The sequence below is a fragment of the Anopheles coluzzii genome, chromosome 3 (assembly GCF_943734685.1).
Source record: "Anopheles coluzzii chromosome 3, AcolN3, whole genome shotgun sequence".
NCBI lineage: Eukaryota > Metazoa > Arthropoda > Insecta > Diptera > Culicidae > Anopheles > Anopheles coluzzii.
Window position 1 is genome coordinate 50,298,932 of NC_064671.1, and position 27,666 is coordinate 50,326,597.

Genomic DNA, 27,666 nt, shown 5'->3' on the forward strand with positions numbered 1-27,666 from the left:
ATACATCCCGTAACCATTTGAAACATTCCACCGAGTGGATCAAGTAGTCCATTATATGATTCGAAACCCTGTAAACTGTTTCTACATAATATCGCGACAATCGCATTTGTTCGAAAATCACATGCAAAACTTGAAGTGAAAGATTTTTATTTTTTTTTCTTTATGTTGCATATTGCATGCAATTTTTGGAAAAGCGATTGTCGCACTGTCGTGTAGCAGCCGTTTAAGAGAAAGTGTGCCCGAACTTTTCATTCAAACAATAAGGCGCAAGCGCAATTGCTGGCAAAAAAGCATTTACTGCCTCCACAACTTACCTCTTCTCATGCTACCCATTCAAAGCTCTCCTTCAATTAAGCAAGTTATATTCTCCTTCATGACGACCTTTAACACATAGCTTTTTTCATTGAAAAGTCGGAATTAGATTTCCTAGTTTGATAAAAAATCCTAAAAAACAATACAAAAATGTTTCATTATTTAACTAAAACAAAAAAAATCCAAATATAAAACATCACAGTTATTACAATAACATTGCAGGAGCTCCAAGCAAACACGTCTAGTTGCTTCGTTTTCGTATAGCACAGGGCAAAGCAAGTACGACAACTTCGGAGTTCGTAGCGCGTTGGCGTACGCTCGTGCCATTCGTTTATCGTGGGGTTTTTCCATTGACATTTTCCTTTTCCATTGCAAGAATGTTCTAGCTTCGCGTAGTCACATTAACATCGGCACATGACACGAACGGCTACCATTCGGCAAACGGACGGAGAACGAGCATCCTCCGTTCAACGAATAGTTTACAGTGTTACAGTGCTTTCGTTGCCCGTTGTGATTGGAGGCTGTTAAAATAGTTTAGATGTTTAGTTAAAACTTTGCGTAGTATCTCATTGCTTTACGCGTAGCATCGACCCACAAAGAAAGCAAGGTTACCATTTCCAGATATTGTGGGCTTTAAAAAATAATCCATCCGACCTGTCTGCCCTACTGTGGGGCTACAGTTTCTACAGTGCTGTGTGGGCAGTGTTTGTGCGCAACGAAAAGATACTATTACACTGCGACAGAACATACTGCAATTTAAATACAAATCCTTGGGACAACTTCTGCTTGCCAGAGATTCCCATCTTAATCATGGCTCCTACAAACTGGTTGTGGTTTGGAAACATATTTTTTGTGTCCTTCCCGTTGGCGATTTTGGGAATCGATCTAAGTAGACTCTACGGGCATATGCCAGCTGTTTCTAAGCGCAATGGTAAGTATGAATCATATTGAAAAAAGGGCGTCTACCATTTCGCTAACGCGTCAAATGTTGGCTGGAACGATTGATTATGTGCAATTTGTTATGTTTTTTTTTCATTCCTGCGGCAGAGGCTTGCCATCCATACGAGCCGTTCAAGTGCCCGGGCGATGGAAATTGTATTTCCATACAGTACCTGTGCGACGGTGCGCCCGATTGCTCCGATGGGTATGACGAAGATATGCGTCTTTGTACAGCAGGTAAGCAAGGCTGGTCTACTACTACTACACCTACAGCATTTTCTATGACGTCGTTGTGTGACATGTATTAATTCTGAGCACCGTTTACAGCAAAGCGTCCACCAGTTGAGGAAACAGCATCATTCTTACAAAGCTTGCTGGCATCACACGGTCCTAACTATCTGGAAAAATTATTCGGCAGTAAAGCGCGTGACGCATTAGCACCACTTGGTGGTGTGGAAAAAGTGGCCATTGCTCTCAGTGAATCGCAAACCATCGAAGATTTTGGAGCCGCTCTCCATTTGATGCGGTGAGTAACTTAAATTCTTCAACAACTCGAATGAATATGACGTTGATTACATGAGTATGAATTGATATACGATGCTTTACGTGCGTATCTTCTACAAACCCCCAAACAAATATTTATTTGAGTTGAATAGACATGCAAAAGCATGAGTAACTTTTTATGTTTTTTTTATGTTGCATGTAACCACTTTTTTATAAGTTTACTATACCCAAATCATCGATTACAAACGAAGTAATGTACAATTTGTTCATTAAGGCACCATCGGCAACCATTTTTCATTGATCAAGTAAAGATTGTAAAATATTCGTATTCGTACCCTTTCGTTTTAAAATCTCAATACAACACTTGCCCTTCAAGCGACTTTCAAAATCGTAATAATTTCATATCACTTAATAACTTAATAACGTCTCAATGTCGTAGGTGACCTCTAGTTTCCCATTAATCTCTTATTCTAAAACTTCGTCAAAGATGAAATCTCCTGGCCTTTAGAGTGATGTGTGTAGTACCCATGTGTCATTGCATTAATCCACGCATTTGTTGCTGATGTTTGCAGGTCTGACCTCGAGCATTTACGATCAGTTTTCATGGCAGTGGAGAACGGCGATTTGGGCATGTTAAAATCGATCGGTATCAAAGATTCAGAGCTGGGTGACGTAAAGTTTTTCCTAGAGAAACTCGTCAACACTGGCTTCCTAGACTGAGTATCGTCCGAGCTGCCGTATAGAAGTAGCTTCTATTATTTACTACCATTAACACCGCAGATTTATTCTTATTTAGGCTCACCGGAAGGTTTCAGCTATTAAGAAACCATAATTCTATCATTCACTGTTACCAGTCAGTGAGGCATATGCCGTATGTTACCAGTGAATCTTGACGATCATAAGAAAAAAAAAGTTATTTTACTTTATTATAACATCAGGAACATGTTTCGTTAGACTTCCGTGAGAAGAAAAGAAGTAGAGCCTGCCGTAACGATATGGAGTTTGGCGAATGAGACAAATATCAATTATGGATGACTGCTCGCTGGAAAGGAAATATTAACATAGAAAATCAATTATTCTTTGCATGAGCAGCATTTAAGCCAATTGAAAAATCCTGACACAAATCATGATCCAAACCTGCATGATCGTCACCCAAGCCTCTACTTCGATACGATTTTCGCTTCAATGAAGCATATATTGTTGTTGAGTACAGCAAGTAAAGCTAACGAACAGATTGCATCACGATGCAGCGAATCTTCTAAAAGAGGAAAGGAAACTACGGAACGAAGCAACCATCTAAGAAGGTTGTTAATATCAGTAGCACAAAAAAAAACAAAAAAAAATTTAAAAAAAACTCTAGCATTGGTAACCAACGGAATCAATTCACGTCCATTAGCTTCTTTAAGAAATACTGTCATTCATAAAGTTTAGTTATTTAGTTTAGTGTTATTTTTGATTTCCCATGTGCATCTCGAGCTACTCGAATGTGTCGAACGTGTTATAAAGAGATAAGAACAGTAGAAATTCTTAAGATGAGATGAAATCGATCAGATCAGAAGTGAAATTAAGAGTACAGAAACATAAATACATATCATTATATTTATAGTGCCCCCATGCATGCTTATACATTATACACGTATACACGATTTCGAAATGATCACACACTAGCGTGTGTTCGTGTGCAAATTACCTTATCGTACCATGCTCTTACACAAAAAATGCACACACCCACACATACAAAAATCAAAACATATCAACCGAATGATGATACCGAAGGAGGGATGTACCTTATGTATCGTGTAATGCAAAGACTATAGACTGGCGTTATAACCAGTAGGTTAAGAGAGATGGCGATTAGTGTCGTCGTGTCGCCATGCATTGCATTGTAAGCAAATAGAGAGAAAAAACAGGGACAAAGGATTACTTCAAATTTTGCATTCAGAGACAACGCGGAAGACAATTCATGGATAAACTAATGTTTAAAGCAAAACCAGAAGACATATCAAATTTTTAGAAACCTTACCCCCCCCCCCCTCCCCCCTCTTCCCTCCCACTCTATACACTAGCAACTGACTGCTACTGTTATGGAGAACTGATTTTTGGAGAATGTATTGCCTCTATAAATTATACACCAGCTCAGCATTGAACACCTCTCATCCACGTACATTTTCTGCAGTAGTTCACACCAAACCACACTCTCACACCATAATGTAAATCACATTTATGGTTTACTCACTTGCAAGCGAAATACAGCTGTATCGTTGATGCCACCACCACCACCACCACCATTCGTCCTAAATCAACACAAAATCAAACTGATATGGTGTATGTAAAATGTAACAATCATTGATTATATCCAGGGGATGGAAACAAGTACTTGACGCAGTGGAGTAATTTGCTGTTGAGATCAAAGCATATACAACCTGTACCAGCAAACACGAAGAACAAACCACAACACGCAACATGCGAAACATGCTATGTTCAGCATACAAAAGAAAATATATCTAAACCGGTATCTTGTGTCAATTGATTGTGTTGAACCGCGTTTTAATGCCTTTGTTTTATTTTATAAATGATGAAAATGTTAAACTGTTTTGTTCTATCATTGTTTGTTTATTGAGTTTTGTTTCTGTATTCCTTTGTATGCAACAACTACTACTATCTTGCATGGATGATTAGTTGTATACCGTCGCACAGCTTCTATTCTTAGTATATTTGTAAGCAATTTAAACATGCCATAATGTTGTGTTTTTATCCAGCAATAATTTTCCTTCGAGATTGAGCATCAATCTACATCCGTTGGTTTACAATCAATGGTGCACTTATCCTATGGGATTTTCGCTTCAAATTAAGTAAAGCATAGTTGAAGTGCACGCACCGGGGGTTAAAACATTCTTCATCTACTAGTGTTGCTGAATATGTTATGTTTGCTGTTGATAATACAACATGAGATGTAAGACATTGCGATCAAAGCATTTATTATACTGACGACTATTATCATTGTTGTTTCCCTGTCATGTTCGTGTCGTTTATGTGTAATGGGTATAGAGTTTTCCTTGGGCCCTCTTCAAACAATTGCTTAGGAATCGCACTAGCACTCGCACATATAGACGATAATTTCAAATACCGCTGAATACTTATACTAGTCAAACTTGTTTTAGAAAATGTTATTTGCCGGAGTGCAATAGTACAGGTAATGCGAAGGTAATGTTTTTTTTTGTTTTTGTTAATGTCATAAGAATATTTAACTACTGCTTAGTTTGGATGTTTTAATAACAATGCGTCTACATAGAAAGATGGCATTACAGGTTTGTTAATATGTTTCACTAATGTCGAGAATTTATGGAGTTGGAGTATCCGGTTTGTAAAAAAAAATGGAAGATATGTCTATATAAAGGTTAGTAGAGTGTCTTTTGTATGGTAGTACGACATATAACTAAACGATCCTTCTTATTTCATTTTGGATTTGACTTTTGTGAGATGTGTGACGTTTTCACGTTGCCTTTCCGTAAACTTAAAGGCCGGGGGACACTGGCCGTACTCGTTAGTGTAATTTCGACTTTCACTAGCGCATCTGGTTTGTGCTGGTGGAAGCTTTTTTTGGTCATCGAGGGAATGGACGTGATGGATCTCAAAATAAAGTATTATTTTCACCTTTTTTCATAGCGAAAATGGATTCAATGCGTGCAAAACATGTGTATCTACCTTTAACAAAACTTTTATTGCCAAAATTAAGTAAAAAACATGGAAAACTAATATATTTTCTGGAGAGGCTCCAAATTGTTTAGAAAAATGCTTCGGTCAGCCGCCGCCAGGTGCGCTAGTGAAAATCGAAATTACACCAGCGAGTACGGGCAGTTTCCCCCGGCTTTAATGCGATTGACACCATTTGTTTTGGTTTAATCATTTTATTATCCTGTTTTTTATTCTTCAAGTTAATATCCACTTTTAATCGATCAGATTGTTACGCTATTTTCCAGTTGTTATTGTGTCTTTGATATGTATGGTATGTCGCTAAACAAACGACAAAGCACAAAATTCGTTGAACAGAGTTGAATGTTGAATTTTCATTGTCGGAATACATTCATTTGTCGACTTATTTGCATTTTCTTATCATGGTCACCTCTACACAACGATACATTTTAAACTGTTCGATGTTGAATCATTATGTGCGAAATGTATTGCATTTTTGTTAATACTTTTTTAGAACGATGTTTACTTGTCTTCACAATAAACAAACATTTTTTTCGACGAATAATTTAATATTACGAATTAAAATCACCACGCAAAATAAATGTTACGCGCTGACAAGTTGCAATTTGTTTTTGGTGTTTCTATTTTGCCTTCTTTTATTACATAGAATGCCATCTTTTGACATCTATTTATGGAAATCTTTTTAAAAAAAATTAAAATTATTCAATATAATTCACATTTTTTTATCATCTGATGAAAATAACACTTTAATAGCAATGATTGCAACAAAACCAACAGGAAAGTATGATTTACTACACTTTTCATACAAGAGCATACAAGATATATAACATGTTACGAAACATACTTTAAAAAGTCGCTTTGTTAAACTTGCTAAACTGAGCAGAGAAAACGCAGCATAAATTAAATGAATGAAAAACGTATCGTCAGTTGTTGCGCGTATTCTTTTTGCCTTTTTACGATAGTTAACATTATGCATCATATGATATGAATGGTTATTTAGCTGAAGGTAAGCTATGTGGCTTTGTTAAAATTATTTGCATGTATGCATATTTTTCGTATATAGGATATATCTTTGTATAATAGATAATGTCCGTACCAATGATGGATATCATACTTGGATCAATAACTAATAATAATAATATAAATATTTGTGAAACACGAACTTCGCTATCGAGTGTGAAATCGGCAATTGGAGCAACGTGTGTGTTTCCAAATGATGCCTGTTTGTTACTAGATGTTAGCTATTCAATTCAAAAGCCTGTAATTATTTCATGATACGTAAAGGATATGCATGACTATGTTTCCCAATAGGATATCGATCGAATTAGACAATGGGGTTCATTAACTATCTTTTAGCGATACGCACTACCACTACTACCTTATTGTTTATTGCAGTCCAATGTTTGTGCTATCGTTTTGCAAATCATCTTTTGACTCCGTCGTCATGATGTGCACCAATTCCTCCACAGCTTTATTGAGGTCGTCTGATGAGGGGTGAAACAACACAAAAGAAGATAATATAACAAATTATTACAATATTGTTAACTAAATTTATATTCTAGAAGCGAGAAATTAAAATTTATCAAATAGTCTACGCAATTACTTTTAATAACTGCGACTATGCGAGAAGTACAACATAGAATAAGATAAATAATTTTATTTACTGTATTCTTCCTGCAGGTATTATGGTGCCACGGCGACGGGATCGGTTCCAAGCATATTATTGCATTATATGAGAAGCCAAAACCCGATATGTTATAAGAGCAATACGTAATGTAGCATGAAAAAAAAACAACAAACAGATCACACAGAAAAATGTGGTAGTTAGTAGGTTAGAAAGCGTTAGGAAAACATTAGTGTTATTGTTGTTATGATTTGATTATTGTTGCCATTTCTAACTTGTAATTGTACACTTACCGGCCATGTGCAACAAACTTGAATGGGGTGGCGGAGGTGGTCGCTCATCCATAGTATATTCGGATGACATGATATTACTATTTGCACCACTACTCCCAATACCAACGCCACCTCCATTAGATCCAGCAGGTTTATTGGCGGCAAAAGCATTGGTGACAGCAGCTACTCCAGCACCCGTCTTATCAAATGCATCCACACTGTATTGCTCACGTTGCCTCATTTCTTCGCCTGCCATTGACAAGAATCCGTTTACGCTGCCTCCTCCGACGGCGCCATAAAATGAAGCTGGTTTTTGAGAGGATTCCGAAGCTGCAAACAAAAGAATTACAGTCAGCTGTAAACTGGTTTCAATCATTATATTATTAACCACAACACATTACTAACACATCTTATGATCATAATGTCCATTGTGTTGCATTTTGGCCGGCGAATCGGTATTCAGTTGTGATGCTGTGACGGACCGAGTTTGCAGCGTTTGTGGTTTAGGAATTGTTGGCTAACGTATAATAAATGTAAAACAAACATATTGTTAAATTCGGAATGTAAATGTTTTAAAAGACAATGTAAAATTGCATGAAAAGTAAATCTAATTAATACCTCATGCAGCAATTGTCGAAGACGTTGTAACTGTGCCTCCAACTGTTTATTGTGGTCTTCTAATATTTGCATCCTTGCTTCTAATCGTCCTTTGTGTTGTCGGAGCAGTTTGGCCTCGGTAACCATGTCCTAAACGACGTTATGGAGTAACAAATGCATTTCATTCGACATCCTTTCATTAATTTTAAGGTTATTTATAATATTATTTACCGATCCTCCAGATGATGATGTGGTCACAGATGAGACAATGGCATTAGATGTCGATGTTGGAGTTTTATATCCTTCGTCCGGTGTAGTGATGGGTGTGCTTGTTTTCTTTGCCTTAAGTTTCTCATACTCCGCTTGCAAATTCGCATTTTCTTCTTCCAGCTCCTTTATCATGGTTTCTAACTCTTCGCGCTGTTCCGCTTCCATTGCAGCCATCACTTGAACGGGAGACTTCGGCCCACCGCTTCCCGTACTGTTTCCAACAGCATTTGCAGCGGGTAATGCTTGACAGTACTGCGCAATCAGTTGGTGCTCATCATCACTATCCGGTGTAGAATTTGATCTAGTTCCACACTCAACTTGCGCTAATCGAGAAGCATACATTTCCAGACGGGAGTGCATATCATTTTGTAGTGTATGCGTTCCATGCTGCGGGCTGGGTATAGGACTTTCCAAAGCGTCTCCTTCTAAAACACTTTGAACGGGAAGGTAACCCACGCGGGGGTGTTTCTTAAAATACTTTCGACTCTTAAATTTGTTCCTTAATGCTCTTGTGAAATCTCTAACGTCTTCTGTTGATGTAGCCTGCAAAAGTTCGTAATACACATACAATATCAGCAAATTGCAAGAACCCGCAAGTTAATCTTGATCTGCTGGAACACACAGCATATTTTTAAGAGATTTTTAACTTACCGTTGTGCAGTATTCATGCATAGGATGACTGAGCTTATGGTTCTTTGTGCTGCGACCAGTGAAGAAACACTTTTGGCACATATCGAAATTGAAACATTTCAAGCAGCGGTACCGAAAGCCTTCAATTGGGTACTCCTTGCATATGTTACATTTTGCTTGATGTTTTGCAGTTTCAGCTGCAACAAGTCTATGAAGTACAGGAAGCCATACAATGCTTTGCGGTTCATGTTGTAGCCAACTAAGGAAATGCTGCGCCTCAATGGCTGTCTCCGTCAGCTCTCCATTTTGATTAACGCCTCCAGCGAGTTCGAAGCACGATCGAACTGAAGGTTCAATATTTGATCCACCAAACGCAGCAACTTCTCCCAACTGGCGGGGCACTTGTATACAATCGTGCAACAGCAGCCCCATTTTTCGTTGGTCCACCTTTTTTTCCAGGTCAGCAATCAATCGGAAAAGGTAACGGTATTTTTCCTCCAGATGGCCACGGCACAGTAAAATCAAACCCACCTACATAACAAATAGAAATGTACAAATGGTTGATTAATGTCGAAACAAAAGCATTTATATGGATCTGGCATGTACCTTGGAAGTTTAATTACGATTTTAGGTTATTTATGCTTATCTTACCTTGAAACTGAGCACCCTTATTTGTCCCGTACGCTGTGAATCGTACACATTGAGAACCCAATTGATAGCTAAATCAAGCATTACTGCTCGATCGATGGGTTCAAGCGTTGTGTACAATGAATTTAAAATCGTTGTCATATCGGGAATATCAATTAGCTTGTCATTTTGTGCACGTAAGCCATATCGGTCAAATATTTCAATCGCTACACTCATATTCAAACGGTCAAACGCTAGAACAAAAATATGTTAATTAATATTTAATTAAATCAATTGATTAAATTCAAATATAAAAATTAATCTTTTGTGTTTTAATACCTAGCTTTTTCTGCACAGTACGGAGCTTCAAAGCAGTACGGTATGCTGAAAAACGGACTTCATTCAAATCAGCCAGTGATTTCATTAGTTCTATCATTTCTGGATGATCCCAATGTGTGCTTTCGCGTTCATGACTGTGAAAGAATATTGTACAATTAGTAAGGGCAATGGCTGCATGATAAAACAATCCAAAACTTACTTGATATAATAAGGCACATTAGCAGGTGTCACTGCACGTTCCCATGGTATTTGGACACTTTTCTCTAAGTTTGGAACAGTCGAACTTCCGGCGGCAATGTGAAGAGGTTTTGAAAATTTGCCACCCTCCTCATGGTGGCTCCCAACTATACCATCTTCGGCAGTTGTTTGCATACTTTGCTGCAGTACCTTGAATCGCTCTTCCACAGCAATGTGCAAAAGCTTCATACTGTACGAGAGACAACAAAGACGAATAATAAATATAGTGACAGGATACCTTGTATCTAATATATACTACCGTGTGTTAATGTCCTCTAGTTTTGCCAAATAAGGGCTCGGAACAATTACTCGACAAGACGAGAAAAAATTCTGCTGCTCGTTGCAGTCATCCAGTAGTGCATTTGCTGTTGTAAGTTTGTCTTTCAAGCGCTGCAAATGTTGCATTTCTTCTGTTGTGTCTGATCCAGGAGCTGGGGTCGTCCATGAATGTGTAATTGTCTCGGCTGATGCTACTCGTGAACTTAGATCTTCCAAGATTTTTTGGAACTGGCGCATTTTCTGTGCAAAAATAAAATAAATAAATATATATACATACATATTCAAAATACATATATTATAGCCGGCAGCGGCTTTTCAACTGCTTACCGTTATATTTTCATCCAGACGATGCTTCCATTTATCACACCTTTCAATCAACAAACTCCACTGTTCCGACAGTTTGTTGACCTCTCTGCGTATGCTTCGGCTGAGGATACGATTTTGCTCTTCCGTAGAAATATACATTGTTTCGTCAATCGCTGTGAAATGCAAGAAAACGAAAGGTTAATCATCGTCTTAATTGATTCTCAATTCGTTCGGCATGAACCTTCGGAATCGCTGGCATCAGAGAGTGGTGATTCATTTGATATGTATTGCCTTCCATTCATTAGATTGTTTTCAATGATTGACCGCTTATCGTCAAGCTGCCGGCGAAATGCTTTGTGTTCATCCAGCTGCATTTGTAAACTGTTGGAGTCTCCATTGATTGAGCCGAAACCGATTGAGGTGAGTTCGGTATTTTTTCGAATTACCCATTCGGTAAGCTCGCGCGACGAAAGTAATAAAGCATTCCAGTGATCAGAGTTAGATTCCAGCCGATTTCTGATGGCAGCACTGCGCGAGTTCAGATGATTCCAGCGTTGATTCATTTCATCTAGCTTGTGCTGCAACATCACTGCATCTTCCTGGGAAGTTAGTGAGCGCAGCAATTTACGTCCAGTATTATCCAATCCTTCATAAACCTTGCGGTTTGCGTCGATTTCAGATTGCAAATCCTGCGCAGGCAAAAATAGAGAGCAAAAACATGATTAAAATCGGAACTCAGCACAAAATTGTGTTGATTCACGGTACCATTTCCTATTTGGGAAAGAAATACCATTCACGACCGTCACCGCACGTACACCTAGAATTATTAAAAGTTGCAAAAAGATCGACAATAGACGACTCTGCGCATGAGCATGTTCTACAAACTTAAGCACGAGCTAAACCCTGTGGGTGAAATGCGATATGCAAATAGCACCAACACCCACTTCAAGTCTCTATGTCTATTCGCTTATACTGCACGATCTTCACCCGTAGTTGTCGTTATTTTGTTATGTTAATTTAAACAATTCGTCGACTAATGATGTTCAGTTTACGAAATCAAATTATTGCTCCAGACACTGGATAAAAATTATATTTTTCTGAATTTTGCTCCCGTTTTGTTGACAAATTGCTGTGCAAGGCTTACTTCACAACATGAGTGTTCGGTTGGTTCCCATGCACAGTGTGGCCAGATTATTTTGGCGGTTTTCGGTAGGCGCATCAAAATTTTATCGGTAGTTTTCGGTAGGTTAACCTTCAATTCTATGACCAAAAATACACCCTCATCTTTATGACCACCTACCCGGGTAGGTAATACATTATATAAGGGAATTTGTATTTTTATTAGTCAAAAAATGTCTTATTTAACTTATTCTATGCAGCTATAATAACAATACTTCTTTTTAGTATATAAATTTATGAAGTATGGCTTTTAATTACATAAATTGAATGCATAGCAATTAGTTCAACTGACACTAATACACCGCCATGTCTTCCCGACTGTCGGGGCAATCATTTCAATCTATGTGACTTTTGAAGAATATTAAGAGCTAGAAAACTTTTTGAATAGATTCTATAAATATAACTACATGCATTGCTATACATATCATTACAAAATTAGCGACTAATCGAAACCAAAATCCTTTATTGTATGTATTACCTACCCGGGTAGGTGGTTATAGAAGTAAGGGGTAAAAGTTGATTTTATTTTTTAAAGCACATTTTAAAAAATTGAAAAATTCTGAATTTTTTACCACTTTTGTAAAACATGTTTCTCTAGGCATTCTATTTTTTTTGAATCGATTCGATAATCCAATAAAAAGTTATCATAAAAAGAATAAGCAAAACATACCCGGGTAGGTGGTTATAGAAATGAAGGTTAAAACTCGAAACTCGAGTTGAAAGAAGTGAAAGCGAAAGAAGTGTTAAGCGTGATTGGGTGGGGGGCGGGGGGGGTGTACTAATGCGCAAAATTAAAGTTCCATATCAAAAGAAGATGCATCCTTTACTTAGGATATGGATTAGATTTGGTTCAGCGGTTACACAAATGAAGGTCTTTCTGAAGTGTTGATCTGAAAATGGTACTAGGAATTCTAAACCAATGAATAACTAAGATGCTCATTCTTTTTTCTCAGTGGTGGCAAGTTCTTTTTCTTGGGGCTCCACGCGACCGCTTAGGGCCACTGCAGTGCTCCATTGGTCCGATTTTTAGTAATTTGATTTTCGCTTTTATTTAGATTATTAAGATTGATTTGATTGTTTGGCTGAGTTTCATCGTTCAATGATTACAAAAAAAGGAATTTTTTTCCTTCAAACCCAAATATATATACATCGGCATTTCTGGTCACTTTGCCCACAGGGCAGGCGAGCTTTTTGGCGGCCACCGTCGCAAAACCGTCGCATAACGTCAAAACCGGCGTCGCATGTACTGCAAACCGACGTCGCCAGCGAGCGAAACTCGCAACGATTTCGAGGCGCTAGCGACGGTCGTTTTTGACGTTTTGCGACGGTTATTGACCTTTCGAGTGAGCTTTCGCCCTGCGGTCCAGTGTGACCAGATTATATTGGCAGATTTCGGCAGGAGCACTGTTGAGAACGCAACCATTTAACCGTCTTGTGTACGACCAAAAAACATTACGTAATCTTACAACCGCCTACCCGGGTAGGCCATACAATTTGTATGGAAGAATGATGTTTTTTGTGATTAAAAGAGTATATCTTTTGAATTTGTTGTAAGATTTGAATGAAAACTGTCTTATAGGTTCATAATAATGTTTTATAACATATCGTTGTAAAATTAGAATTTTAAAATCCTATCAATATTTTTTTTAATCAAAAATGTGCAGTAACTCCAACACCCCAACCGGCCTTGCTGCATGTTTTAAGTGGATGCTTATGTCTTTTTCTTTTTTTTCAAATGTTGTATTACAGTTGTGTACAGTTTAATTTAATTACATGATGTGTAACAATATTTTAAAATTAACACTGAAATCATCTCTTTTAAAATGATACCAACCACTACAGGCAAACGAAATATAATTGGCTGAAAGTTAACACATACATTCATGCTTTTGTCATAGTGTTACTGCCGAATAGGAATGGGTGTTTTGGAGTGCACCAATGGCACCCACGGCTCCAGAGCCAGATCTACACCAACAGCTTCAGAGCCGGATCCGCACCAACAGCTTCGGAGCCGGCTCCGTACCAACAGCCCGGAGCCGGCGGCGAATCAATGGCTCCAGAGCCGGCGATGAATCAACGGCTCCGGACCAACGGCTCTGGACTAACGTTTCAATAGTTTTATGTTTAGAACTTTTGTACTTAAATATTTTATTACACTCATACAACATACAAAATAAATAAGATACACAATACACAATACACTTTAAAATAACAAGTGCGGTGGCCGCGCACCAGCCGCACCGAGCGCCCCTGCCGAGAGCTCCTGCTCGATCGGCTCGCAAACACACTCTAACTGTGCGCTCGGCACACACTAAGCCTTGCGCTGGTTAGTGAGTGCGACAGTGTGCGTGACACACTGTCGTCCCCCTGGACGTTGACCGGTGGCAGCGCAACTGCCACGGCAAGTCCAGGGGTCGGCACGGCTGCCCACAACAAATAGAGACGGCATTGTATGATAGCGTATAAAACGAATCTATCATCTCGCAAGTGTAGAATATAACACCCGATGTGATTGTGTGATTGTTGAACAATGTTCAAAACTTATCGATTTTTTTATAGATTCCTTTCAACATTATTTACTCTGCTAATTATGGATATTCCTGCTTTAAAAAATATTTAAAATGATTGTTTTGGTGCAATCTGTACAAACCGGCTCCGGAGCCGTGAACGTGGAGTAGTTGGTGCGGAGCCGGCTCCGGAGCAGCTGGAGCGGAGTCAGCTTCGGAGCCGTGGGTGCAGAGCCGGCTCCGTTAGATTGGAGTGGAGGAGGTTCCGAAGTTGTCTGGAGACGGTCAGAGCCAGTTTTTAATAAAACAGAATTTTGTGTTTCGGACTGGTGCACAATTGAGGATACTAAAGGACACACGCGGCTCTTCTGTATCAATCACTATATTCTAATATAAATAATATACAGTAGAACGTCGATTATCCGGGGGCGGATTAACCGGCGGGCGGCTTACCCGGCGCTCTAGCACCAATCGAACACGACATCGAACATGAAAAATGTATGGGATTTGACTTGTTTGTCTTGTTTGTTTGTTTGTGTCTGACAGTGCACCGACATATGATTATATGGGTTTGTTCGTGTCGGATGTCGTGTTCCATTGCTGCTAGAACGCCGCCTTAACCGTGCGCATAAATGTGACAGCTGTTCAAACGTACAGTGAACATTTGCTGCGATAGTCAAGTGGGCAACCAGTTTTTTGTGCAGCTCTGTAGTGTCTAGTGGTGTTTTCGAAATTTATTTTTGTTCATGAACAGTTGTTCATGAACAACAACCTATAGGTATTGATTAAAATAATATTCTACTAACGATTTATCGATTGATTCAAGGTGAATTAATTATAAAACTAGTGGATTATTTAATTTTATATGAATTTGACATTTCTTAGACCATTATCCGCGCAAATCGATTAACCGGCAAACGCCCGGTCCCGAGCTGCCCGGATAATCGACGTTCCACTGTATATGCTACAAGACTGTTGTGTGTGTCGGGTCGCAGCCTATGATCGAGTGCGAACCCTCGGTATCGCTATCGATCGCTCCCGAAGCCCTTAACGGCCATTCGGACGTCGGATGCTGTCAGTTCCACGACAGCATCGAGTCGCGGTTACACTGCACTGTTTCTGTACACAACACAGATGAGTATATTTTATAAATCGTCAACATATATGTTTATACAACAAGCAAAATAATTGAAAAATGTATGTAACTTTTGAAAGAAACGTAAGTAAAACTTAGAAAAAGACTATTCATCCACTTAAAACATGCGGCAAGGCCGGTTGGGGTGTTGGAGTTAGGCTCGTGTCTGTGCTCCATCGGATGCGATTTTATCGGAAGGCCTGTCAAAATTTTATATGAGATTTGACAGATAACGTCGGACGTGCGATTTCGTCGTACGACGGAATCAAAAATTTTTGATTTCGTCGGACGCGGCATCCGATTTTATCTGTCAAACTAAATGTGTGGTGTTTTGTAGGAACAATCTCAACTTAATTTTTCATAATCATTTTATTATTAAAATCATCCCAATAATCGCAAAATTATACAAAAAAGCGTTTGACAGCACGTGCGATAAAATCGCATGCGATGGAGCACAGACACGTGCCTTACTGCACATTTTTGATTAAAAAAAATATTGATAGGATTTTTAAAATTCTAATTTTACAACGATATGTTATAAAACATTATTATGAATCTATCTTCTTCTTCTTCTTAGGCTCAACAACCGTTGTCGGTCAAGGCCTGCCTGTACCACTAGTGGGCTTCGGCTTTCAGTGACTAATTGATTTCCCCCCATAGCAGGATAGTCAATCCTACGTATGGCGGCACGGTCTATTTGGGGATCGAACCCATGACGGGCATGTTGTTAAGTCGTACGAGTTGACGACTGTACTACGTGACCGGCTCAAATTATGAACCTATAAGACAGTTTTCATTCAAATCTTACAACAAATTCAAAAGATATACTCTTTTAATCACAAAAAACATCATACTTCCATACAAATTGTATGGCCTACCCGGGTAGGCGGTTGTACGATTACGTAATGTTTTTTGGTCGTACACAAGACGGTTAAATGGTTGCGTTCTCAACAGTGCTCCTGCCGAAATGTGCCAATATAATCTGGTCACACTGGCCCGCAGGGCGAAAGCTCGCTCGAAAGGTCAAAAACCGTCGCAAAACGTCAAAAACGACCGTCGCCAGCGCCTCGAAATCATTGCGAGTTTCGCTCGCTGGCGACGTCGGTTTGCAGTACATGCGACGCCGGTTTTGACGTTTTGCGACGGTTTTGCGACGGTGGCCGCCAAAAAGCTCGCCTGACCTGCGGACCAGTGTGGCCAGATTATATTGGCAGATTTCGGCAGGAGCACTCCCAAGCTCCCGACCACGCTGGTTTTCGCTGGTCTTTTCGGGGATAATTCGTTAACGAATTATCCCCGAAAAGACCAGCGAAATACAGATCATTTTCGGGGATAGTGAACACACGTGAAGGATGAACCCATGCAAAAAAGAGCTAAAAATAGAAATGAACATTCGGATTCATTCCCTTCCCTCATATTTCAATTCATGCTCATGCTTCATCCTTGATGCTACCAACCGCATCGCTAATTCTACTTCGAATCACTTTGCCAGTTGCCACCATATTATTATTCATGATCGTGCTATTTGCTTGTTTTGTTGTATGAAGGTGTACTGATACGAAATGAATTAAAAGAAATAAATAAAACAATAAAAATAATAGATTGACTATTAAACACGCATTTCTAACAATGAGTAAAGGGGTCTGAAGTTACTGGAGCTGCATGTTTTAAAAAAAATCAAAACTTTAAATCATCAATGAAAACAATAAAAATGGAATTGAACTCATGTCGACCATGGTGCAAACATTACACCATTACCATTTGACCACTACTAGTTCATGAACATGAATCGTTATCTATCAGTTTTAAACCCTTCAAATATAGCACAATGAACAAAGAGATGTGTAAAAGTTCATCGATGCGTGTGAGAGAGTAGAGCTGATGAATAGAAAGAGATGGCATGAGTTTATGTTCATTATCCCCGAAAAATTTCGCTTGGGTTGTTCAGAACGCAACAATTTAAGTTTAATCAATTATTTTAATGATTATCCTGCTAGCAAAGAGAATGAAAAAGTGTGCGACTTTCAGACGAGGGGCATGTAGAAGCAAGGGGAGACGGTTGGAAATACACGGAATTACGCAGAGCCGCGAGCGTGTTTTGGTTTCCACACAGTTTTTGCACTCACACAATTACACATGTGTGAATGTGTGCGTTCACTTTCAGCCTGCGCGCTCAGTTTGGTTTTCTCGCAGCGGCATGGTGGTATCGGTGTCTCGCTCGCACTAGTGCAGCTTGTTTGGGAAGAAACGGAAAGGAAGGGGTATGAGGAAAATACAATGAAACGCGAGCGAGCGTTCTTTTCAGTGAGAGCGCCTCGTGTATTTTAAAGGCATGCAAGAGAGCGTCGGTCTGGTGGTACAGTCGTCAACTCGAACGACTTAATAACATGCCCGTCGTGGGTTCAAGCCCCGAATGGACCGACCCCCCATAGGTAGGACTGAATATCCTGCTATGGTACCAATAAGTCACTGAAAGCCAAGCCCACTTCACTAGTGGGTACAGGCAGGCCTTGACCGGCAGCGACTGTTGTGCCAAATGAAGAAGAAGAATGAGCAAGAGAGCGCATTCTCCCTGTGGTAGCGCTCCATCCGCCATTCATTAATTATCATCCCAAAACAACGGACTTCGGATCCGATCTTGGGCTGGACCCCCACCGTGTGTTTCTACCTTCCCCTCGCCTGAAAATTTCATTCTCTTTGTCTGTCGGGTAAGCTTTAACCGCCGACAGCGAGATTCAACTTCAAATTTAAATGACTTTCTTTGACGAGAAATTTTCGGAATCCACGCAACTGACATTTTCTACTTATTATGAACATTAAATTTTAACGGATAAAAAGTGCCAGGCAAACAAACGTGCATCAGCGCGTTAAGTAACAAATGTGGTTAACAATCCTTGAAATAGCATCCCAAGCGCCACAGATTAAGCTTAAACGACTGAAAAATCAAATATCTGTGATTTTTGGTAGGATAAATGGAAAATCGGTAGTTTTAGGGCGGTCATCTGTGAATCGGTAGGCGTATAAAAAATCGGTAGGAATACAGATAAATCGGTATTTCTGGTCACTCTGGTCATAAACCACAATTTTGTTTGACATATTAGGGTGTGGTCTAACTGTGGTCTGCTTCATATTGCACACAACATCATATTGCATTTCATCATGATTAAGCTAAGGCCGCGCTCTGTCACCTATCGAACAAGATAAGACTCGAACAAACGTTTAGAATTACACCTGTTCTCACTTTCCTCTGAATCGTTATCCGGTTGCTATGGATCGCAATCCATGAGAATGGATCGCAATCAACTACGTCTGAATCGTTTTCAGCTACGTTTGGATCGTTTTCAGCTACGTTTGGATCGCTCTCAGCTACCTTTGGTTTTTGCGGTAGCTCGCGCAAATTTCATTGCAGCGCAACCGTTTATTCAGTGACCGCGGGACACATTTGCATTCCAAGGAAAGAATTAAATAATTAATGCATTCAATTGTAAAATCTAATCACTTTTTTATGTGAAGCTTTCATCACCATTCATACTTTATTGATTATTTGACCACACTTTTCCAAACAAATATGCACAATCTTCTTCTTTTTGGCGTGACGACATACGTAGTCATTCAGTCCTGTTTAGGCTTTCGAGATTTAGCCGAATATTCCTTCTTTGCTATGGAGGGACGGTCTGGTTGGGAATCTATTCTGATGCATAGAAGCCGATAAATCTGTCAAATGTTATTCATTGCTTAAAAATGGGGTTTCAGAATTCAATGAGAAGCTCTCAATTGGGTTCAAACATAGAACAATATGAAATTGTTGCTTTTCATATCTGTCTGTTATGATGTGAATCGTGAGGTACGCCAAGCGGTCACTAAATAAACTATGCGTCGCAACAAAATTTGCGCGAGCTACCGTAAAATCCAAAGGTAGCTGAGAGCGATCCAAACGTAGCTGAAAACGATCCAAACGTAGCTGAAAACGATTCAGACGTAGTTGATTGCGATCCATTCTCATGGATTGCGATCCATAGCAACCGGATAACGATTCAGAGGAAAGTGAGAACAGGTGTATGTGTAGGTGCACCATCTTCTTCTTTTGTAGGAGCAGGTGTATGGTAAGGCCCGGGTTTATGAAAATTGCGGGAACATTTGTTTCCAATTCGTATGGACGAACAATTTTGTAGCAAGAGAAACAAATCGATTTGTTTCATGTTTTTTTTGCATTAATATTTTTGAACATGTTTGCACACCAAAACGGATAAAAAATAATTTCAACTTAATATTAAAATGTTTTTGTGAGTGGATATGAGCACAGTTTTTAAAATAAATAGGAAAATCCAGAAATGTTGCCAAGGGAATTAGTCTATAAAAAATGGATATTATTTAAGTATAAAGTGGTTACATGCCCAAGTGCCACAAATCCACTAAACGACCACTAAACGGCTTCTAAACGACTCAAGCACTCTACCTAAACGGAATATAGAAAGACTTCGTTTAACAGACGGCAAACGACTCATGTATTCTAAAAATAGCAAAAAAAAGCTTGTGGCGCCATCTGTTTGTGGGATACCCCAACCAGTTGAGCTTCCTCGCTTGGAGGAGAGCTTTCTCATTTCCTCTGTACTATTGTATGGTTTCGCATTGAAGTTATGCATCGCTAGAACTAGAACGGCGATGCGATTGTTTAAATACTAAACTCCAACCGAAACCATCAGCACTGAAGCAAGTGAGATTTGAGTAATGGTCGTTGGTGTTGATACCCACGTATCTGACCACACGACCATTCATATAGATTTTTGCTCAGAAAGTTAGAAGGCTATATAGGTCATGATAAGATGAAAGTTGTCGAAACACATTGCAAGCAAAAGGATAGCAATATAATGATGAGTTGTAATACGCCATCTATTGATCAAACCAATGAAGCTGTGGAGCTTTCATTTTTTCTATGGATACTCAATTTTCAAGTCGTTTAAGCTTAATCTGTGGCGCTTGGGATGGCCAACTGTAACGATAGAAAACATCATTTCGAAGCGAATCTAGAAAAAAACAAAGAGAAAGTCGTATCAAAGTTGATTTTAAAAAACTTTTTCAAAATTTCCTTGAACTGAACTGGTGCAATTTAAGGAAAGTTTCCCAATTGACATTTTCGAGCACGAATTACCGGGAATTCGAGCAAATTCCCTTAAACTGGAGCCTTAAACTTCCCTTAAACTGCACCAGTTTAAGGGAATTTGGAAAAAAGTCCAGTAAAATCAACTGTGATGCGGTTTTTTCGTTGATTTCTTCTAGATTCGAGCGGAAATGATGTTTCCTATCGTTATAGTAGGTCATGAAGCAATTTTATACTGAAATAATATCGATTTTTTATAAAATAACCTCACACAAAATTTGCTTTTGTTGTTCATCAAATACCAAATCCACAATTTCAGGCGTATCGAGTACTAATCGAGCAAATATGGAAAAACAATTTCGAGCAAATGTCACTTGGGTTAAGACTCCAGTTTAAGGGACTTCGCTCGAATTCCCGGTTATTCGTGCTCGAAAATGTCAATTGAGATACTCGAGTATCAGCATGAGCATCTCTGCGTTTCCGCGGTAGCACGTTAGAATGACATTTCATTTGTATGCCTGGATTATTAGGCTGGAAATAGACGAACCGAGATCGTCGCGGTACCGCGAAATTCGTGCCTTGTTTATAAGAATTGTAGAACATGCTCCGATCGTGCCTGTTGTTTCGCAAAGATACCCAACTTCAGTATTCCTGAGATTTTCGCGGTAGTGCGAACCGATTGTTTTTGTTGTGTTTGTGGTGAATTTGTATGAAAAAACGAGTAGATAAACGAAATTTGTTTTTTGTTTTGCATAAACTATCTGAAATAAATCATTTTACTCGCAAATTGATAAAACAAAAATTTCTTTTTGACACATTCAATCATCACCAGACCTCGGATGGTTCCATAAACGAACCGCGATTATCTCGCCTATCTGTCGGATTTTATAACAGAATTGACAGCTCAAGTCATACGCGATTTTCGCGGTACCGCGACGATCTCGGATCGTCTATTTCCAGCCTTATACGCGTTTCCGTGGGCGCATAAACGCGCGTCATATATTTGCGGCCTAAGGCCGAGTGGCGAATCTTTTTCGTACAATTTTTGCCATCCACTGTAGGCTGGATGAAACCATTTTTTTCTTGTAATCTTTTAAAATATGTAAACAAAACTGTGTATTTTGTTATTTAAACTTATTTTTGGGATCCCTGTGCATGGGAGAACATTCGTTTAAATTTTTGTCGCGATATCCATACGGTAAAAACAAGTGTTAAGGCCGGGCTACATTGATCGTACTCCGTAGTGTAATTTCGATTTTCACTAGCGCATCTGGCGGCGGCTGTCGGAAGCAATTTGGTAAACAAATTGAAGCCGCTTCAGAAAATATGTAATTTTTCCATGTTTTTTACTCAATTTGGATGAGAAAAGTTTTGTAAAAGGTAGATGCACATGTCTTGCACGCATTTCATCCATTTTCATGGCAAAAAACGATGGAAACACTACTTAATTTTGAGATCCGGCACGACCATTCTCTCGACGACCAAAAAAAGCTTCGGTCAGCCGCCGCCAGATGCGCTAGTGAAAATCAAAATTACACCAGAGAGTACGGTCAATGTAGCCCGGCCTTTAATGTTTATACGCTCTATGGCATAAAATCTCTATTTTCGAATCCACGGATGAATCATGTCATGGCAAAATAAATGTGAAAAAAGCATATTTTTAACAAACTACAGTAGAACATCGATTATCCGGGCAGCTCGGGACCGGACGGTTGCCGGTTAATCGATTTGCACGGATAATGGTCCAAGAAATGTCAAATTCATATAAAAATTATAAAATTCACTAGTTTTATGATTATTTCACCTTGAATAAATCGATTGATCGCTAGTAGAACATTATTTTAATCAATAACTATAGGTTTAACAACTTTTGATGAACAAAAATGAATTTCGAAAATACCACTAGACATTACAGAGCTGCACAAAAACAGGTTGTTCACTTGACTAACGCTGCAAATGTTCGCTATACGTTTGAACAGCTGTCACATTTATGCGCACGGTTAAGCCACCCGCCGGTTAATCTGTCCCCGGATAATCGACGTTCTACTGTATAATGTTTGCTGACGTAACTGTTTGCGATGTGCAATAATTGCTAACTGCATTGTATAACTGCTGAAACTATGGACCAAAAAACTGCTTGCCCTCACAAGCTGCTTAAATGCGAGGCTATGAAGTTGTATGGTGTGCAAGGCCTTGGACTACCCAAATTTGTTTTGCGAGCAGTGAATGATAATTACGGTGAAAAAAGCAAAGAATATAATTTTTTAAATAAAAAATTAAAATTTTAAGAAATTACATACGACCTCGAGATGTTACTCGAAACCCTCGCAATTTTTAGCGGGATTTATGTTTTGTAGGAACAACTTCAAACTTATTTTATAATATCATTCTATTGATGATTACCTTTAAGCAATGCGGATTCCTTTCTGCTTCGGTTTCAGTGTTTTCACATAAAGATTCAGCTTCACTCAGCCAACCAAGGAACTGGGGGAAAAAATAAGAAGACAATTTAGATTAAATCTATAACATTTAGTATTGATTAGTATTTATTAGTTTTTTTTTCTTAAGCTAATAGCATTTGCAATCTGGGATATCAATTCTGCAGTCTGTAATATACGTTAGTTCGATTAGGTTGTTATGTTCGGCTGGTGCCAAAGCACCGGCTCAGTGTCACCTTGCAACCAGACATTCCACCAAATAGCGTCGTTCCGCGAAACGTGAAGCCAAAATCGATGATATTCGATGATAGTCGATGAGAAGTCTATACAAAAACAACAAAGTCTAAATACAGTCCAGTGCCCGAGCTCATCGGGACTCGACTTCGACAGGATACTCAAATAACACGGATAATAAGTCAAAGTATATATTTTATCACAAATTTCTTATTTTTTCAAATGTATATAAAGTTTTGGTAAAACTTTCTTCTTCTTCTATGGCACTTCAACCGTTGTCAGTCAAGGCCTGCCTGTACTACTAATGGTTTATTGATTTACCCCTTATCATTTCGAGGGTTTCGGACAGTTTTTCGTGCTCGAAATTATAAATTACAGGTGTTACAGGTGAAATTCAAGACCGGAGAGTTGTGGAATCTATGGAAATGTGTTTGTAACGGTTATAAGCACAGCAATTTAAAAAATATACCAATTTCGTCTCAATGACAACTTTCAACTGTCAAAATCAAAATCGTCGTATCTGCGAATCGTCGTAACTCGAGGGGGTCGTAACTCGGGGGACGCCTGTATATTATGAATCAATTTTGGTGATTTTTTCAGAAATTGATATCAAATTTTGAAAATTTAGCTGGCAATAATTTGAGCCATTATAACCTTTTTTTTTGTGCTATAATTATATCTGCTAAAATTATGGGCGAAAAATCTGCTTGCCCTCGCAAGTTGCTTAAATGTTTGGGCGCTGGGGTTATGAAGTTGTATTGAGTGCGAGGCCTCATGCGAGCTCGCAGACTGCTCGAATTTGTTTAGCGGGTTTAGCACGATAGTCAGTCCTACGTATGGGGGCACGGTCCATTTGGGGCATGTTTTTTGTCATACTCGGATAGCTCGGATTGCTTGAAAAAGATTCACTACAGGCTGCTAGACTTCTCCTACTTCAGTGAAAAAGTGTGTTTAACAGATATTTTCTAGCAGAACTGCCGTAAGAGAACGCGAGTAATGTAAAATGTCCTATTTTAATAATAACGTTGAAAGTACATTAAAAAAATTTTCTCATGTAAAAAATAGCACATATAAAAATAACATCGCGAATTTGTACATAACAAACGATTCCAGATAAGAAGCGAGGAGTACACAAAAAGTCAATTTGTTTAACAATAAAAATGTTAAAAAGTATTTTACATAAATATTGGGGTATATTTTCCATTCCAAACTTTGCGGCCCGCAAATCACTGAAAATTTGTACTTGCGGCCCTCTGATGAAATGAGTTTGACACAGCTGCCTTATATGATTCGAAACCTTGTATAGTTATGGCTTTTAAGTTGATGTATATTTATATACCTCATTTGTTACCCCGCTTCAAGATGGCCATAAAATGCCCATTAAAAATATTATGTATTATTCAGGAGAAACGGTCCAAAAAGGTCGTATGGCTAACCATTGAATTTAATAAACAAATATCAAATCCGTATAGATGCTATCTTATTTCTAGCCATTTTTGTTTTTTTGAAATGAACTTACAATAACAAGCAAGGCTCAAATTCATCCAAAAATTATCTCATGGCAAATCTAGGTAAAGATGACACTGCCTTGCTATCCTCCATCTGCTTAGGTAGGTATAGGAAACGTTCATTGTATGGAACGTGTTACAAATGTATCAGTCCCCTGTAGGCCACGGGGCCGTGTGGTTTCTCACCGCTTTTTTCTCAAGCACTAATGGGTGCTTTTGAAGGTCCTACGTTCTCAATGTTTGTTGAACCGACACAACATTGGTTTCAGAATATTTTGAGGATCTTTGATGATGCAGCAATCAGCTATCTGAAATATGAGCAAATGTGCTATCGTTTATTGGTTATTACGTTGGAAGTTGTTTTCAATGGTTATGATTGAAATAGGTTTAAAAATATGCGATACAACATTTTGTGTGTTTTCTATTTAAAGCTCAAAATAAAGCGTTTCGCCTTGCTTCTTCAAGCTTATTCATACCTCACGGTATGAATCAGACAAATTTTGGGGTCTCATTGTTAGTGTTGTATAAAACAACGAGGTCGGCGAAAAGTGACAAATTGTTGTTTACAATTTGTGTTTATTACTATGCCGTTGACAGCCGAACCGTAACGTCGCCGATTTGCCGTTATCAGAGGGAGCAGAAAAAACATCGCCGCGCGAATCGAAAAACGGCCATCGCGCGAGCGCCATGAGATGAAGTCAGAAAGTATAGGAAAGCGTACGTGAATTTTTTTAACGATCCGCCGCGAAAATTTACTTTGCTACATTGTACGATTTTGAGCAATAAAGTAGTGCAGTAAAAGACGAGTTAAAAAATCACGTTTTAAGTTTCAGTAGAAGAAAGAACTTTGCTTCTAGCTTGAGAAAGCTCCATGGCCCCGCGTCGGACGATGCCTAGATCGTCTATTTGAAATATGAGCAAATGTGTTTTTCGTTAATCAATAATTACGTTGGAAGTTGTTGTCAATGTTTATAATTGAAAAAGGTTTAAAAAGGATGCGATCAAAAAATATTTTTGAAGCTTTAAATGAAGAATGAGTGACAATATCATCACCACCCACCCAAGTGCCACAAATCCACTAAACGACCACTAAACGGCTTCTAAACGACTCAAGTTCTCTACCTAAACGGAATATAGAAAGACTTCGTTTAGCAGACGGCAAACGACTCATGCATTCTAAAAATAGCGAAAAAGCTGGTGGCGCTCTCTGTTGTGGGATACCCCAACCAGTTGAGCTTCATCGCTTGGAGAAGAGCTTACTCATTTCCTCTGTACTGTTGTATGGTTTCGCATTGAAGTTATGCATCGCTAGAACTAGAACGCCGATACGATTGTTTAAATACTAAACTCCAACGGAAACCACCAGCACTGAAGCAAGTGAGATTTGAGTAATGGTCGTTGGTGTTGATACCCACGTATCTGACCACACGACCATTCATATAGATTTTTGCTCAGAAAGTTAGAAGACTATATAGGTCATGATAAGATGAAACTTGTCGAAACACATTGCAAGAAAAGGATAGCAATATAATAATCAGTTTTAATACGCCATCTATTGATCAAACCAATGAAGCTGTGGAGCTTTCATTTTTTTCTATGGATATTCAATTTTCCAGTCGTTTAAGCTTAATCTGTGGCGCTTGGGGTATCAAAAAACGATGAGCAATCTCAGATCCCAAGTGCCACAAATCCACTAAACGACCACTAAACGGCTTCTAAACGACTCAAGCACTCTACCTAAACGGAATATTGAAAGACTTCGTTTAGCAGACGGCAAACGACTCATGCATTCTAAAAATAGCAAAAAAGCTGGTGGCGCGCGCTCTCTGTTGGTTGGATACCCCAACCAGTTGAGTTTCATCGCTTGGAGGAGAGCTTTCTCATTTCCTCTGTACTGTTGTATGGTTTCGCATTGAAGTTATGCATCGCTAGAACTAGAACGGCGATACGATTGTTTAAATACTAAACTCCAACGGAAACCACCAGCACTGAAGCAAGTGAGATTTGAGTAATGGTCGTTGGTGTTGATACCCACGTATCTGACCACACGACCATTCATATAGATTTTTGCTCAGAAAGTTAGAAGACTATATAGGTCATGATAAGATGAAACTTGTCGAAACACATTGCAAGAAAAGGATAGCAATATAATAATCAGTTGTAATACGCCATCTATTGATCAAACCAATGAAGCTGTGGAGCTTTCATTTTTTTTCTATGGATATTCAATTTTCCAGTCGTTTAAGCTTAATCTGTCCATTTTGCCTCAAGCGTAACTACCCATTTTGCCCCACGTGAAGCATTTTTATATTTTTTGTTATATTAGTAAAGATGCGCATTCAATCGCCTTGCTTTCTTCAGATTATGTAGAAATATCAGGCTGGAAATAGACGAACCGAGATCGTCGCGGTACCGCGCCTTGTTTTGTAACAGTTGTAGAACAGTTGAGCTGTCAAATCTTCCGCGCCTCCAATCGCGCCTGCTGTTTCGCAGAGATACCCAACTTCGGTATTGCTGAGATTTTCGCGGTAGCGCGAACCGATTATTTTTACTTTTTCTGGCGGATTTGTGTGAAAACTCGTGTCGAGAAATGAGTTTTGTATTTTATTTTGCATAAACTATGTGAAATAAATAATTTGATTCGCAAATTGATAGAAAAATATTTCTTCTAGGCACATTCAATCGTCACCAGACCTCGGATGGTTCCATACACGAACCGCGATTATCTCGCCTATCTGTCAGATTTTATAACTTAATTGGCAGCTCAAGTCATACGCGATTTTCGCGGTACCGCGATGATCTCGGTACGTCTATTTCCAGCCTCATATCTTTTAAAAAATATCATGTAAAACTCCAACACATCCCGTTGACACTGGTTTAAGCTTATTTTCGAAGTGGCAAAAATTACATAAATATG

At 38.9% G+C, this 27,666-nt stretch overlaps 2 protein-coding genes across 7 annotated transcripts in view; one reads left to right on the forward strand and one right to left on the reverse strand.

Annotated features, from left to right (window-relative positions):
* The first annotated feature begins 358 nt into the window (after positions 1–358).
* On the forward strand, positions 359–4,281 carry LOC120954643 (IDLSRF-like peptide). Of its 2 annotated transcripts, XM_049609199.1 has the most exons (5): positions 359–591; positions 689–1,243; positions 1,360–1,488; positions 1,579–1,777; positions 2,328–4,281. In XM_049609199.1, the coding sequence occupies exons 2-5, from the start codon at positions 1,123–1,125 to the stop codon at positions 2,473–2,475; spliced, it is 597 nt and encodes a 198-aa protein (XP_049465156.1). In that variant the 5' UTR covers positions 359–591; positions 689–1,122; the 3' UTR covers positions 2,476–4,281. The 2 variants fall into 2 exon arrangements, with proteins under 2 accessions (XP_049465156.1, XP_040230676.2); XM_040374742.2 differs by having other exon boundaries at positions 359–1,243.
* A 64-nt stretch (positions 4,282–4,345) lies between these two features.
* Positions 4,346–27,666, reverse strand: part of LOC120954641 (dystrophin) — a 29,335-nt gene continuing 6,014 nt past the window's right edge. For 3 of the 5 annotated variants that reach the window (XM_049609197.1, XM_049609196.1, XM_049609195.1), the window contains exons 7-19: positions 22,973–23,053; positions 10,892–11,339; positions 10,672–10,823; positions 10,325–10,584; positions 10,028–10,255; positions 9,829–9,962; positions 9,514–9,743; positions 8,884–9,393; positions 8,194–8,775; positions 7,984–8,112; positions 7,771–7,882; positions 7,387–7,695; positions 4,346–6,953 (exon numbers count right to left, since the gene is read on the reverse strand). In XM_049609197.1, the coding sequence (XP_049465154.1) occupies positions 6,856–6,953; positions 7,387–7,695; positions 7,771–7,882; positions 7,984–8,112; positions 8,194–8,775; positions 8,884–9,393; positions 9,514–9,743; positions 9,829–9,962; positions 10,028–10,255; positions 10,325–10,584; positions 10,672–10,823; positions 10,892–11,339; positions 22,973–23,053 (3,273 nt within the window). In that variant the 3' untranslated portion in view covers positions 4,346–6,855. Of the gene's footprint in view, positions 6,954–7,072; positions 7,144–7,386; positions 7,696–7,770; positions 7,883–7,983; positions 8,113–8,193; positions 8,776–8,883; positions 9,394–9,513; positions 9,744–9,828; positions 9,963–10,027; positions 10,256–10,324; positions 10,585–10,671; positions 10,824–10,891; positions 11,340–22,972; positions 23,054–27,666 lie in introns of all 5 variants that reach the window. The other 2 variants (XM_040374739.2, XR_007452601.1) reach the window with 2 other exon arrangements.

Bases quoted from the DNA above. Each gene is read 5' to 3' on its own strand.
- LOC120954643 (XM_040374742.2), top strand. From the start codon at position 1,123: ATGGCTCCTACAAACTGGTTGTGGTTTGGAAACATATTTTTTGTGTCC. The intron at 1,489-1,578 runs GTAAGCAAGGCT...CACCGTTTACAG, and splicing joins TATGCGTCTTTGTACAGCAG to CAAAGCGTCCACCAGTTGAG. The intron at 1,778-2,327 runs GTGAGTAACTTA...TGATGTTTGCAG, and splicing joins GCCGCTCTCCATTTGATGCG to GTCTGACCTCGAGCATTTAC.